This window comes from Gracilinanus agilis, chromosome 2 (assembly GCF_016433145.1).
Source record: "Gracilinanus agilis isolate LMUSP501 chromosome 2, AgileGrace, whole genome shotgun sequence".
Lineage (NCBI taxonomy): Eukaryota > Metazoa > Chordata > Mammalia > Didelphimorphia > Didelphidae > Gracilinanus > Gracilinanus agilis.
Window position 1 is genome coordinate 598862374 of NC_058131.1, and position 15248 is coordinate 598877621.

A 15248-nucleotide genomic window follows, 5' to 3' on the forward strand; every position below is an offset into this window, starting at 1 on the left:
GATGTCAGTCTTGGTCCACAACCAAGGACTCAGCACCCATTTTATCTGCAAAAATGAACCAAGGTAAATATTTCTATTTGGGTTTGAGTTCTCCTTGTTTGTGTTTCTTGGCAACCTATGATAAAAATTTACAAACTGCATATTTGCTGGAGAATCAAGCTTTCTACAATCTCATCCTCTCTGAATCAATTCCCTGGGAACTTCTTCCGTGTTACACTAGGGCAAGGAGGAGAACCAAGGAGTGTCACTTGAGACAGGTAGGATGATGATAATAGATGACAGAGATCAAGCATCACTGCTCAGCTATTAGTGTCCTTTTGTTTTCTCTACTAAGAACAACCTTTTGACTAGAAAGGATAAAACAGAAGTGACTAATAGAGGCTTGATATCAGACAGACCTGTGTGTTTTGGTTTTTTGTTTTTGACACAAGGAAATCTCAAGAATAGAACTCCTCCCTACCAGTGCAAGATGGCACCTTCTCTATAGCTTATAATCTGCCATAGACATCCAACTAGACTATAAGTTACTACAACTTCTAATCTCCTATGGCACAGTGGGGCCAAGTAGCTTGCTTAGGGTCAGAACTCTAGACTTCTTTAGCTTGAATAAGAGCTTTCTATCTACCATGTCATGTTTCCTCTTGAAGATTTGATACCTAAGATAAAAAGGGAGGATATCTCCATAGGTGTTCTTAATGATTTCAACTCACTAGATGCTGGAAAAATTGTTGCATGGGATTAATGAGCCATCAGTGATACTGAAAAGATATTGGAAATGGGAGGGATATCAAGGAGAGAAGAGCAGAAAATATTCTGATTTTCAAAAAAAATCCTAGAAGAAGACAATATTAAAGTAATCTATAATCTACAATGATAATGACCTTGATTTTGATTCATAGTAAAATTTTAGCATTGATTATTAAAGAGAGAGTGGACATTTGGAAAAGGAAGTGGTGATCACAAAGAACCAACATGAAACCATCAAGACCATGTCATACTAAACTAACCCAATTTCCTTTGTTAACAAGGTTACTAGATTGGTATGTCAAGGGAATGATGTAGCTAAAGTGTATTCAGATTTATTTTAAACAATTGAATACATTTCTCATGCTGTCTTGTAGATGACATGGAGAAGTAGAGTTTGAGCAACGGAGCCTATAGGTGGATTCAGGAGCTAGGTGAATTGTCAATTCAAAGAGCAGTCATAAATAATTTCATTTCAACTTGGATGTCTCTGGTATAGTGACCGCCCCAGGAAGCTGTGGCTGACCCTGTAACTGTTTAATATATGTTTCAAAGACTTCGATAAAGCCTTAGGTGGCATGTTAGGAAAATTTGCAGATTTAATAGTGAATGTGTTAAATTGTAGAGTAAAATCCCAAAAGATCTCAATAGGCTAGAATTTGGGGCCTAAGCTAATAAAGATGAAATTTAATAGGGAAAAATATAGTCTCATAGTTGGATTTTTTTTAAAAGGGTGAAATTTAGTAGAAAAAAAGTAGACTCAAATTTGGATAAAAACATCCATTTCACAAGTATAAGATTGGTGGAAGTGTGGCAAGCATGCCATTTATCAGAAATAGATCTGGGAGTTTTAGTGAAGTTCAAGTTTAGTATGAATCGACAACGTGATGTAACAGGTACTGAAACTAGAACATTATTTTCAAGTAAGAAAGGGATATAGTGTCTAGGACTAACAAAGTGGTAATTCTATTGTATTTTGCTCTGGTCAGACTCTGGAGTATTGAGTTTAGTTTCAGGTACCATATTTTTTTTTTAACCCTTGTACTTCGGTGTATTGTCTCATAGGTGGAAGATTGGTAAGGGTGGGCAATGGGGGTCAAGTGACTTGCCCAGGGTCACACAGCTGGGAAGTGGCTGAGGCCGGGTTTGAATCCACGACCTCCCGTCTCTAGGCCTGACTCTCACTCCACTGAGCTACCCAGCTGCCCCCTCAGGTACCATATTTTAAGAAGGTTAAACTGCTGGGTAGTCAAATTAATGCAATCGGCATGATGAAGTGGCTCTAGTTCATGTCACATTTGAAGAACTGGGGATATTTAGCCTGGGCAAGAAAAGACTAAAGAATCAAGGTGATGTTTTATGATTCTTATTTTTAAATATTTGAAAGGCTATCAAATGAAATGGAAATTTAATTTGTTCTATTTGTCCCCTTGTGGTGAGAGGCAGGGTGGAGAGTATAAAACAAGGAACAATAGATAGAGGCTGTAAAGAGGAAAATGTAAGTTTTATGAAAGGAAAAATTTCCTAAGAAAAGAACTATCCAAAAGTTCAAGAGGATGTTTTAGGAGCTAATGGACTCCTTCACTTTAATCAAAGGTCTACAAGCAAATGTTGGAGTACAACTTGTCAAGTATGATGTAATCCTGATTTAAGAAGAGGTTGAAATACATGATTTCTGGGTTGACTTCTACCTTTAGATTCTAGCATTCTATGAACTCTTAAATATTTTACAATAGGATAAATACCTAGAATGCTGTTCACCTAGTCATAACCCGCATGGAACATGAACCAGGTTTGCCCAAGTGTGCCAATAGAAGACCTTTATGCATACCTATGAGTATGGTTATACCTTAAAGACAGTATAATGGGAAAAAAGCATTAGATTACCAATTAGAATGCCTAGTTTCTGATGTAGCTCAACTACTAATTAGCTATGTAACCTTAGTCCAATCCCTTCACCCTTCTGGTCCTCAGTTTCGTCATCTGTTAAATAAGGGAGCTGGATTCTGACTGAAATCCTGCGATTCCGTACTGTATTTCTGTGACTAGATGATTTGTAAGGTCTGCTGCAACTCATTTGTTCTATGATTCTATGAGGAAGGAGAAAAGACTTAAGGGTCCTACAATATGTCCTGCTTAGTGTCTAGTGCTCAAACAAGACTATAACATGAGACCCAGGGTGCCTGTTTCCAAGAAAAGAAGTGAGAAAAGGGAAGTTTCAGATTAAAGCAAAGGTACTGCCCCCTCAAAATAGCATCTGGCTCCCAGACCACCATGTGGCCTTCATCCCTCTTGGTCATCTGATGTCCACAGCTGCTGGAGGTTTCTTCTCCCTTTATAAGCAGGTCTTGCCTCCTGATTTCCCTTCTAGAATCAAATGGAGGGGGAAATCATAGTCTGAGGCAGAACTTGGGGAAGATCTCACATACTGAGCCAGTATGCCTTTATACTGGTTTTTTGGGCTTCCACATACATTAAGTTCTTCATAATAGTTACAAATATAGAATGGCAAAAAAATAATTTTTTCTCCTTCCTTTGCAAGAGATACAGGAAGGAGGCTCTTCTTCCAAAGTCATAGCAAGGTACATGGAGGTATGCAGCCCAAACTGTGAAATATTGTTGTCCCTCAATTTCACTAACCATTTGTCCCCAGCTTACATTCCTAGGGGAGGCCTGGTAAGGCCCAGGGACAAAGGGATGCCTGCCCAAGCAGCCAGCAGCCTTTAGAGAGTTTCTAGTTATTCAGCAAAAGGAGGTTCCCAGGACATAGTGAGGGTGATATTTGAATGGAACACAATATACTGTCCAGCAAGGGAAAGAAGGAAGGTCAGAAAGGCATGGCTACTATAATAGATTTTTACTCTTAGTACTGGAATTTAAATTTCTGTGGCTACTTAGGAGATTTTTAAAGCTGAATAGGAATGCTCATAAAAAAGGGAACATAGGGTACATCCCAAGCCAAAGAAGCCTATGGGGTGAGACAGTAAGATGAGATCATACCCCACCCCAAGTGACCCTTCTCTCACTAAAACAGATCGAAGACAGCTCATAAAAATGGTACCAGTAAACATCTTACATCCTACCCAGAAAAACTGGGAAAAGAAAGACAGACAGTCATTAGTATATCAGCAACTTATTCTTCCTCTTGCCACTGTCTCTCTACCCTGATGACTCCCCTATCCTACCCCAACATCAGCTTAGCTCTTGAAAGAAATGCCACTCATTTTTTCATGAGTAGCTAGCCAAGTTCCTGACTGAAGGGTCTAAAATTATTAAGATGAGTCTTTGTTACTTCATGTCTAGATTCCAGATAATCTGTTCAACTGTCTACCATTAATCATCATAATACTCAAAAGGCATTAAGTTTGATTGTTTATAAATCTATTTTCTGTTAATGTCAGTTTCTTTTTCAGCCAGATAGGATGATCTTATAGAGAAAGATGAAGGGAGGTGGGGAGGGGAAAGTCAGAGAGCAAAAGAGGAAAATTTAATGTAATGCAGCATCTTGGAATTCCCTGCCTTATAAAATTTCTCTCTATGCATGGCATTGTCTCTGAAAGGAAATATGAAAACCTTTTGCTGGCAAACTGCTCCTACTACCCCACACTTTCAATTTGGGCCAAAAGATGATCTCTAATGTTCAGGTGATTTGGCCCCCTGAGACCTGAGTCACCAGGCAAACAGATTTTTATTGTATTAGTTCTGCCTGAAGACAGAAGTAATACCAATGAAAATGGATGTCTCCACAAAAAAATATGGTGGAACTAGATAAATTCTGAAAGTTAGCATTGACTCCTTGTTGTCCTAATGCCAAGCCATTATATCCTATGGAGTTGTACCATTTCAAGTCTAAAAAGGCCAATTCTTATTATAGCTACCCTTCCTTGGAGGTTATCTTAGTTTGGGGGGGGAGAGGGGTACTACTTTAAGGATGGCAGAATAACTCTCTCCTCATCATCCCACCTTTGACTTGGGAATAATCAAGGTATAAAGAGAGGAATTTTTAGAGGGCCTTTAAAAGGGGTCTATATTCTAAAGAAATCTTGGGTGCATTGTGAAGTCTATAGTCCATAAACAAAAGCAAAGATAGAAGCTATTTAACTGTAATGAACAAAGGCTTTGTGGAAAAGATTAGGAAATCCATTTCTCTCCTTACCTCAGAGAAGTGGGTGACAGTGAGTGCAGAATGTTATGTATTCTACCAGACACAATCACTGTGTCAGTTGTTTTGGGGCTACTTGTTATTTTTCATTCAAAGGGAAAACTCCCAAAGTGGGAGAGTGGCATATTCATAAATGACTGTGATAAAGCCCCAATTAAAATTACAACTAAAAATGACTATTACCTAGATCAGAGGAAATAATAAATCTACAGTGATCCATTAGACTAGACTAAAATCATTGGGAGTAAATTATAAAGAGGAAGATGTCAAGTCAATATAATAAAAACTTTCTAAAAAGCAAACCAATAAACAACAGAGCTACTGAACAATGGAACATGCTGCCTGATGAAGTGATAAACCTAGTGCGGTGAAGTGTATGGAGGTAGGGTATAGGAAGCAGAGAAATGACCTTGGAATCAAAAGATTTTGGTTCAAATTTTTGCTTAGATCCATGACTTATTAGCTGTGTGATCTTGGGCAAGCATCTTAGCCTCTTTTACATCTAGTTTCCTAATTTGTAAAATGGGGATAAATACTGTTTGAGCTACCTCCCTAGGAAGGTTATTGTGATGATAAAATGAGATAAACCTAAAGCTATTTAAACCCTGATTAGATGGCCACTTTCAATAATGTTGTAGGTTTTCACCAAGAATGGTAAGGAATCAGTGACCTCTAACGGACCTTCCAACTCTAATATTCTATAATGTTATATTTAAAACAGGGAGGGGAAAGACAAAACCACCAGTGAGAGAACATACAGAGTAAATGCTGTCATTCAGAAGCAAGAATTCACAAGTACGAGGCAGCTGAACTTAGAATGTAATATGTGGATTGAACTTTAGAATAACACCTTCATTTTACAAATAAGGAAACTGAGACCAAAAAAGCTCAGTTGGCCAATAGTCACATGGCTCATTCAGCTTACAATGGGTTTATCACTGCCAAATTCAGGTATCCATCAGTCACGCTTCCAAGCAATAAAAATTCTGGCTTTCTTTGATTCTGGGAGAAGGAGAGAGAAGGTAAATTAAACGTAAAAACTAACCCTGGCCTGGATTTTCAGATGGTTAATAAACAGACAAAATTAGAAAATTATATTGGCAGTAATCATCCATCTCCCTTCAACTTTCACTGATTGTTCAAAATATGTTGCCAGAATCTAGTCTTCTCTCCATTATCCAAAGTGGGCATATCCCCATCAGAGATTTCCTCATTGCTTCACAACAATGAATTTCACAAATGGTGGTTCTAAAGGTAGGGAATAAACTGAAACCTTTTGCTTCATAAATGCATCAGACCTGCATGGTTACTGTTGTGGTGGTTGTTGTTGGTGGTGATATGTGTGTGTGTGTGCGTGTGTGCGCGCATGTGAGCTTTTGTGTTCTTAAACCAGATATATATGGCCGGAGGTCTCATCAGACATTTATTCTCCATTAGGGCTAGCCACAAGTAGCAGGAAGGAAGGAGGAAGAAAAACCAAAGGAACCCACTAATGTTTAAGTGGATTGCATGTCACTAAGAAGGAGTGAACAAAGGAGAGTGCAGTCAAAGAGGGGAGGAGAGGAGGAAATAATTCCACAACATCACCAGAAAGGAAGTTATATGAAAGTTGTTTTTTGGTTTTTTCCCCCCCAAACAAATGGAATTCTCAGGAAACCTTTAAGTTACTTGTTTTAGGTCAGCAAAATCAGTTTGCTATTGTGTTCTCTATAGATAGAAGCAATCTAGCTCAAGCAGACACCATTTTCAATCCCTTTTTCAAAGACAGAGTCTAGCTCCTAATTCAATATTATATGGCAGATTCCAGAAAAATCCTGCCCATGTCCTTCAAACCTTATCTCTTTTCTCTGAATCTAAAGGTCCCTCCCTTTTCCTTCCTAATATTCATTGACTTGAGAACCTAAATCTTTCCAGGTAAATTATATTGCCCCAAGACAACATGTTTCTTCAGATCATTGGATAGAAAAACACAATGGGTGCTGAGAGTTCAAAGATTAATTACCACTTAACTGGCAACATTCTGTTCTCTCAATAATGCTCCAATTGAAAGCTCAGATGATTGACCCTGCTCCTACACAGTATGTAGGTTTCCATATACTTGCAAAGCCACTAGGCGCCTCATCATTAGAGGTATTTCACACAAGAGACTGCAGCGAGTAAGCTTTTTCCAAAAAAAACAATATCTCCAAACTTACTCTTTTAAGTTGTGAGACCTGAAATAAGTATAAAGGATAAGAAATCATATTATATACCTTTGGAGTATTTTTATAATGATGGCTAAATTGAGGCAAAAGAAAAATGCATTCAGGAACTGGCAAGAATATGCGAAGTCACTGATGTTCTAATGGAAAATGAGGAGAGGATCCTGGGCAGTGCCATGGGGCAGTCCTTTGGCATCCTCTTGCTTAAGAAACATCTGCCAAGAGGCAGTCACATTGCAACATTCCCTCCATACCATCCATTCCTATAGCCATGACCAAAAGAACATAAAAATAAAGGTGAATGGGAGCAAGTGATTGAGCAAACCTGGGTACTATAAGCATGACCTAGCTTTTGTTTATTTGAACATATACCCAAGAATACATGTAGGTTGCACACATATCTTAACAGGTTCTTGAGCACAATTAGGAGAACAGTCAAATGTTATAAACAGAATGTGCTTCTAAAAGTAACTATAGAAAACTGAGCCAAATTTACAAAAAAAAAAAATAAGATCCATTCCTCAATTAATAAATGGTCAAAGGATATGAATAGACAGTTTAGGGAAGAAAAATTCAAAGCTACCAAGTCATATTAAAAAGTGTTCTAAATCACTAACAAATAGAGAAATGTAAATGAAAACAACTTTGAGGTATCACCTCACACCCATCAGATTGGCTAGCATGAAAGAAAAGGAAAATGACAAATACTGGAGCAGATGTAGAAAGATAGATACTTTAAAGTTAGTTAAACCATCTGGAGAACCATTTGGAATGATGTCCAAAGAGCTTTAAAACTTTATACACTCTTTGACCCAGACTAGATCTGTATCTCAAAAAAATCAAAGAAAAAGGAAAAGTACTCACATACAAAAAAAAAAAAATTATAGCAGTTCTTTTGGTGGTAGCAGTGAATTGGAAATTGAGAAAACATCCATCAATTGGGGAATGATAAGTTGTGGAATATGATTGTGATGGAATACTATTATGCTATAAAGAAATGACAAAGGGTATAGGTTCAGAAAAAAAAACAACTAGGAAGATTTATATGAAAAGATGCTGTCAAATTAGTGCAACCAGGAAAGCATTGTATGTCATAATAACATTATAACAATGATCAGTTGTGAAAGATTTATCTACAATTATTAATACAATGATCCAAGACAATTCTAAGGAATTGGTAAAGAAAAATGCTATCCATCTCCAGAGAGAAAACTTGCTGATGAACTTGGAGTGGAAAATGAAACATATTGTTTTTCACTTTTATTTTTCTTGCTTTTTTTTGCAACATAGCTAATATAGAAATATGGCTTGCATAACTTGTTGCATGCCTTTTCAATGGATGAGGAAGGCCAAATAAGGAAGGAGAGAATTTGGAAGTAAAAAAATTTTAATGAATGTTAAAAAATAAAATATAAAGTTAATTTTAACCATATTCTTGAATATCTCTGTATTTGAATACTTGTATTTGTAGGACGGACATTGGCTTTGCATCAATAGTCATTCCCATATCCATCAAGTATGTTTGAGGCTTGACCTTTTATAACAAGAGGGATTAGGATGTTCTTTCCAATATGTTCAGAATTTAGCCAGTTGCTTTTCACCTTGATTTACCTGTTTTTGCCCTGACTTCACATAGCACATGGTTGAAAGAACATGTAATCACAGCAATTACTCAGAAAGAAAAGTAGCTTTCCTCTTGCTAGAAAGAGATTTGAATAGTAAACCCAGGTTATTCAGAGGAACATGAGTTGAGTGGATAATTGTGGGGAGGAAAAACATAATACCTTAAGTAGAAATTGATGAAGTAGTTCTGTCTAATGGTGAGTACAGAACATTACAAGATATCAAAATGCACGAATTGTGACTTTGCCACTGACTTGCTTTGTATCTGGAGGGGGCAAGGTAGAGGTAATTTCCCTTCCTTTTCCTGTGTCCCTCTTCGGTAAAAATAATCTAGCAAAAATTTCCCTCTACCTAACTCATCTGAAGATGAATGAGATATTACCTTTAGATGTATTATAGAAATCTATTTGTAGTCTAAGGATGGCCTCCTTTACACAAATGAAGTATATGAATAGCTGGACTGTCATAAAGCGAACTGGTAGGTGACTATTAGCTTTCTAAAAAAAATACTTCATTATGTACAAAAGAGTTTACCATAGATTCATTTCCTGGGGATATTTGTACTTTTATCTGATTTAGAAAAAATATATTGCCATGTAATTGTTCAACCAACAGATATTATTAATAATGATTAGGTACAAAGTTTTTGGGTGAGACCTAGACAGAGATATCCTGTTTTCCTTGCCTGTTAGAAGAATCTAAGACATGGACTGTATCTTCTATTCATAAACATAGTCAAGAGGAGGTAGCTAGGTAGCTCAGTGGATTGAGAGCCAGGCCTTAGAGATGGGAGGTCCTAGGTTCAAATCTGGCTTTAGATACTTCCTAGCTGTGTGACCCTGGGCAAGTCACTTAATCCCCATTGCCTAGCCCATATTGCTCTTCTGCCTTGGAACCAATACAAAGTATTGATTCTAAGGTAGAAGACAAGGGTTTGAAAAAATAAAATAAATGTCATGGGACTTAGGACTGTTTTCTGACATAATGCTAGATACAAAATGTATAACAAAACACCTCAACCAAAGCTCAAGAGTTCTACATGCACTCTTTTCTATATATCAGCATAGGTATATGTGCCATCTCTCTAACGTGAATTAAACACCTTGGAGTTACCATTAACTCAATGTAACGAGAAATGAAGTCTTTTCCCATAATCCTGGGATGATGCTCTACCACAACGAATTACTTTCATGCCCTATAAACATTCCCGTGCCAATACCAATAATACGCAAAAACTCCTTCCTTTGTCCCCAATGAAGATACAGGAAAAAGTTTTATGACATGTCTTATATACATTCACACAAAGTATACATATCCATGACCATCTAGACTCATCTGCCTCCTTCAGGCTTGTCAATTAGAACATATTGAGGAGCTCAAGGCAATAAGGCAAGTACCTAAAAGAAATTGTACAAAACTTATCTTTTTCTTTCTCCCTTCTTGAGTTGGTATCTGTAGGGAAATGCTACGTTAATATGTGTACACACTCACATATAAATATACACATATATATTACAAGCAGATGTCATGTTAGCCTAGAGCAGTAATGGCAAACCTTTTAGAGACCGAGTGCCCAAACTGCACCCTCACACCACACATGAGCCACTCCTTTGCCCCAGGCAGGGGAGAAAAGAATGCCTCCCCTTGGGCTGCCTGGCAGAGGGATAAGCTATGTCCTCAGGAGTGGTGAAGAGGGAGGACAGAGCAGCCCCCTTCAGCACACGTGCCAAAGGTTCACCAACACGGGGCCCTAGAGCATTCTACAACATAGGTCCCAGAGTTTGAGAGCTAGAGTGAATGGGGTGATTGGTGAAGCCCAGAGATTTGAATATATTTCATAAGGCTACTTGAAACAGACACATTTCACAGTGTCTATAATCCTTGACTACTATTCCTTCTATCAATGAAGGTGGTCTCCATCAGATATACCCTATATCAAATGCTTCCCCAGTTCTAATAAATGATATTTCTAGTAGATTTGGACCTTATACTTCCAGTGCAAGCACCATTCGATTTTCCAATTTAAGTTGTCCCAATTCAGAACTTGCTGAACACTTTTCTTTTCAAACCCAACTTTCCCAGATTTACTCTGGCCCAAAGAGCAGGAATGGGCTTCTTAACCTTGTTTTGGCACTCTGGTGAAACATCTGGACTCCTTCTCAGAAGAGTGTTTTTAAGTGCATAAAATAAAAATACATAGAATTGCCAAGGAAACCAATTATATTGAAATATAGTTAGCTAGCCAGCTAGCTTTTTAAAAAAATAATACATTCCTGGACTTTAGGTTAGGAATTTCTAGTCCTGAAATTCTATGATCATATGATTCTATGACTTTCTTTTAAAAGGCAGCTATGGCTGCCTGCTTGAATCTATGTAAGAATGAAAATAATTATACTGTTTTCTTTTTGAGGGGAGGAGGTAATGAGGGAATTCATTTGTCCAACCTCACATTTTGTCTAAAAACCACCCAACAAGAAACCAAGAGTTTGACCTGAATGGAAGTAGAAATGCAAATGCTATCTTAAAAATGTGGGCAGAGAGTAATTATTCTCTTAATGTGCCTGCTTTCAAAATTCCTACTAGCCTGCCTCACACATTTGATTTGCTATATGCTAGATACATGCATCTGTTAGCTAAAAATCCAAAGCTTTGAAGTAGGTGTTCTCACTAGCATACATCCCACATACTAGGGTAATATGTCCTTTAAAAAATGTGCTCTTGGGAGAAACTGAATTTGATAAAACTGTCTCCCCCTCCCCACCAAAAAAGGCTGTGTGTTTTTAAAAAAATCACTGAAAGTGGAAAAAGAGAGAGGAACACTCAAATCATCTCCAGCCCAACATTAACACAGCATTCAAACTGCACATTTGAAATATTGTCAGGGAATTAAGCTAGGAAGGTTCTCATAGCAACATTAACTCACCCACATCACCCACATTCAGTTCTCTGTATTAGTAGGTACCTTGGAAGAAAGCAAGCCAACATACCGGGCTTTTACACATAGGGGCTGATTTCCATGGAAAAAAAAATGAATGCACTACAGAATCTACCCCCCCCCCTACCATTTTCCAATTAGCTTAGGAATAAAAGCTCCTTGAGGTCAGGGACTGTCTTATTTTTGTCTTTGTGTTCCCAGTGCCTAGCACAGTGCTGATTATACAATAAGTGACTTATGAATACTTGTGAAATTCAATTAGGAGAGAAGAGGAAGGATCCTTCAAAACAAGGAAAGGGAAAACATGGGGAGGAATAGAGTCTTTTGAAAGGAAACAATCAAATTCAGCTTTTACCATATTTCATGCAGTCTTTCCATCCACAGACTGTGAGAGGGATTTAAAAGGGGATGGAGACAATCCTCTTCTATATGTTTTTTTGGGAAATAACTTGGGGACAGAGCTAAGTTTCTGATCACAGTTTCTGTGACAAAATTTATTGCAACATCCATACACATCCCCTTATATCTTATAACCAACATAGGGGGCAACTGTAGTTTTTTCAAAGTATTTGCTACACCAGGTAAAGGACCTGGGGTATAATATTCATGATTGCCCTCACTCTGCAAAGCCCAGCCGCTCTAACTCCTTAAATGCAAGAAAGTGGCCAAGTCAACTTCCATTCAGGCTTCTTTAATCCCTACCACACACCCAGCCCTGGAGGGAGTCCCAGGAGGTCCTTTAATCTCTGCTAATCATTTCACAGGTTTGCCTTACACAGTCTGGAATGGGTGCCCAGTTCATCTCCCCTATAAGATGACTGGATTTCACATGTCAAGAACAAGTGGAGTAACTTCCTTTGGTAGGTAGTGTGGAGGAGAACGTGATGCCAGAGAGAAGGCAGAAGAGCATCTGGGGCTATGTCCACCCCAAAGCCCCTTGGCAGTCACTGGCCAGTTTGTGAGTTGCCCAGAAACCCCTGGTCTCAGGAAGTGAAATCCACACTCACTGTTGTAGCTGCTGGTGCTGCTAGCCTCTGCCGCTGCCACGTGGTGCTGAACTGCCCCTTCCGGCTTGGCCCTTCCTGACAGTGAATGGGAGAAGAGAACGGGGTGGAGGAAAAAGAGAAGAGAAGGGAAATGGGGAAAGGAAGGAAGCATGGGAGGATGAAAGAAGGGAGAAGAAGGGAGAGGGTGGGTCTTTAACTGAACAGTATTCCTTCCCCTAGCCACAACCTCCTCATAGCTCTCCAATGCCACCAGTAATGCTAAATAGCTTCTAAAGAGGTAGAGCTCACCACAGAGCCTCAGTTTCTCAGCTCAGGTTCTCAGTCAGAGATTCTCCCCCTCACCCTCTGTGGCTGGGCAGACATGAAATTGCAACACTTCCAGGCAATGCTCTGTCTTTATCAAGGAATTCAGTAGCCAACTGATAATACTGGAGTCGATGCCCCCATTGATTTGATTTAGTATCTTGAGAATGCAGTTGGCCTTTTTCAAAAAATACAGCCTTCCTCCTGACCAGGGGATGCCTCTCAGCCAGGCCAGCCAGGTCCATTAAAAGGAAGCTGGTTGCCTTAGTTCACTTGTGTAGAAGAATTTTACAGTTACACTAAGGCAACGTTTATCCTCAGAGTCCCCTGTATTTTACCCTTTAAAATTCGTCAGTGTGAAAAAGGTCTTTTTTTTCATCCTGGCCAGTTTACCCTTTCCAGTAATGGTGCTGTCCTAACTTTAAGGAGTCTCTCTAGCCACTGAGGAGACAAAAAGGCCCTGTTCATTTCCTCTGAAAAGAGAGGCTGAATAGCTGTGTGACATTCCACCATATTGTTGGGAAAAGTGAAGGGACAGACATTTCTCTTGAAAATGAACTACTGAGCCAAACTTTTTCTAATAGAATGGCCTATAAAGCTGTTTTGTGATAAGTTTAATAGGTGACTTTTATTAAATACATATATAGATTCTAGATATCCTACAGAAGATATAACTGCAGCCTTCACAGTCTACTTGCGGAGACAGAAGACTCACATGGGAAATAACAGAAGTACATTTTTATGATACGATGGATTAACCAATGCAAATTAATGTAGCATTAGTAGAGAACTGATGGGATGCTGAGCAGAGAAGTGAACAAAAATAGATGGGGTTAGCTGAAGACACTATCTGGCCAAAGGCAGTTGTGAGTTTTGTGCTGGGTTAGGGAAGATGGAGAGAAGGAAGATGACAGGAAGGGAAAACACAGCTGAAAGGCACTAATATGGGAACATGGGAATTATGTGTAAGGGAAAATGAAGTCATGAAGTGGGGATGGCAAGCAGATTTGTTTGGCTAAAAAGGGTGCTCATATAAGAGTTAGGAGACAGGAAATTGGTAAATCAGTAGAAAGTCTTGAAGACTGGGTCTAGGTGTTCAATGACAGGCCACCATAAGTCCCTAAAAGCTCCAAAATAGGTAATGCATATGAAGGAAACTTGCATGAGTATACAGTTGAATGATGAGAATTTGAAACTAGAGAATAGGAAAGTAAAAAGAATAGCTTGGAGACCATTATAGAAAACCAGGTGTGAGATGATTAAAGCACAGACTAAGCCAGTGGCTGTAAAAATATAAAGGGAGGAGCAAAACTGAGTTTGGAGAATTGGCCATGGATTGCATGTGGGTGGTAAGAAAAAGAAAGGATCCAAATGACTCCAACCAAGGTCACAAGCCCTGGAGTGAAAGAGTAGAGAAGTCTTTGATAGGAATGGCTAAGTTTGAGGAGGAATGTCTATGTCAAGAGAAAGAAGGGGAGCTTGATTTTTCAGCATGTTAAGTTGCAGGTGCTTGTGGAGTAACCTAATGGAAATTTCTATTGGCAGCTAAAAAGGGGAGGTTGGAGGTATAGATTTTGGAGTCAATTCCCCAAAGACATATGTAGAAACATAAGACTAGAGCCCTTAAGCATGAGTGGGAGAAAAAAGAAGAGCTAGCAGAAGAAACAAAACAAATGTAATTTTTTTTAAGATAGGGAAATGTTGCAGAGATCAAAGTGGAAAATTTTAAGGAAGGATTTTTTTTAAAAGGGCATTTATCTAGATTGACCTCGGAGTTCCATGACTTCTAAATCATCCAACCAAAAGTTCAAGAAGAATTACAAGTGAGTAAAGACTATCTGATTTGGCCATGTGTGGATTATTGATGCCCTTAGAGAACGCAATTTCAACATGGTAAGCAAAAGCAAAACCAGATTTTCGAAGGGTATTACCGAGGATGTTGCCAACAAGAGATTTGAGGTAGTAGATATTATGGACTATTTCTTCCTGAGGGTTAGCCATGAAAAGTATGAAAGAAATGGGAGTTAAAAGAAGTAATAGAGTCAGAGAATGATTTTTAAAGGTAGAAAGGAGAGGCAGAAATTTAAACAGGGGTTTTAGAGCCAAGTTAAATTAGCTCATGAGCACCAATTGTTAAATTTTCAGCGTGAACATTTACAGTTTAAAAGTCAACAAGTGCTACAAAACAGGGACTATTTTGTGGTTCTGTTAATTATCTAGTCCTTAAAAAACGATGGAGAAAATGTTCACAATGCAAATTAAACTTAAATTAT

General features: G+C 38.5%; 1 protein-coding gene across 4 annotated transcripts in view; it reads right to left on the reverse strand.

Annotated features, from left to right (window-relative positions):
- Nucleotides 1-15248, reverse strand: part of NTRK3 (neurotrophic receptor tyrosine kinase 3) — a 445036-nt gene that overhangs the window by 20627 nt on the left and 409161 nt on the right. Inside the window, exon 16 of one of the 4 annotated variants that reach the window (XM_044665436.1) lies at nt 12673-12747. The exons of the other annotated variants lie outside the window; for them this stretch is intronic. Within the exon in view, the coding sequence (XP_044521371.1) occupies nt 12673-12747 (75 nt within the window). The remainder of the gene's footprint in view (nt 1-12672; nt 12748-15248) is intronic. 4 annotated transcript variants of the gene reach the window in all.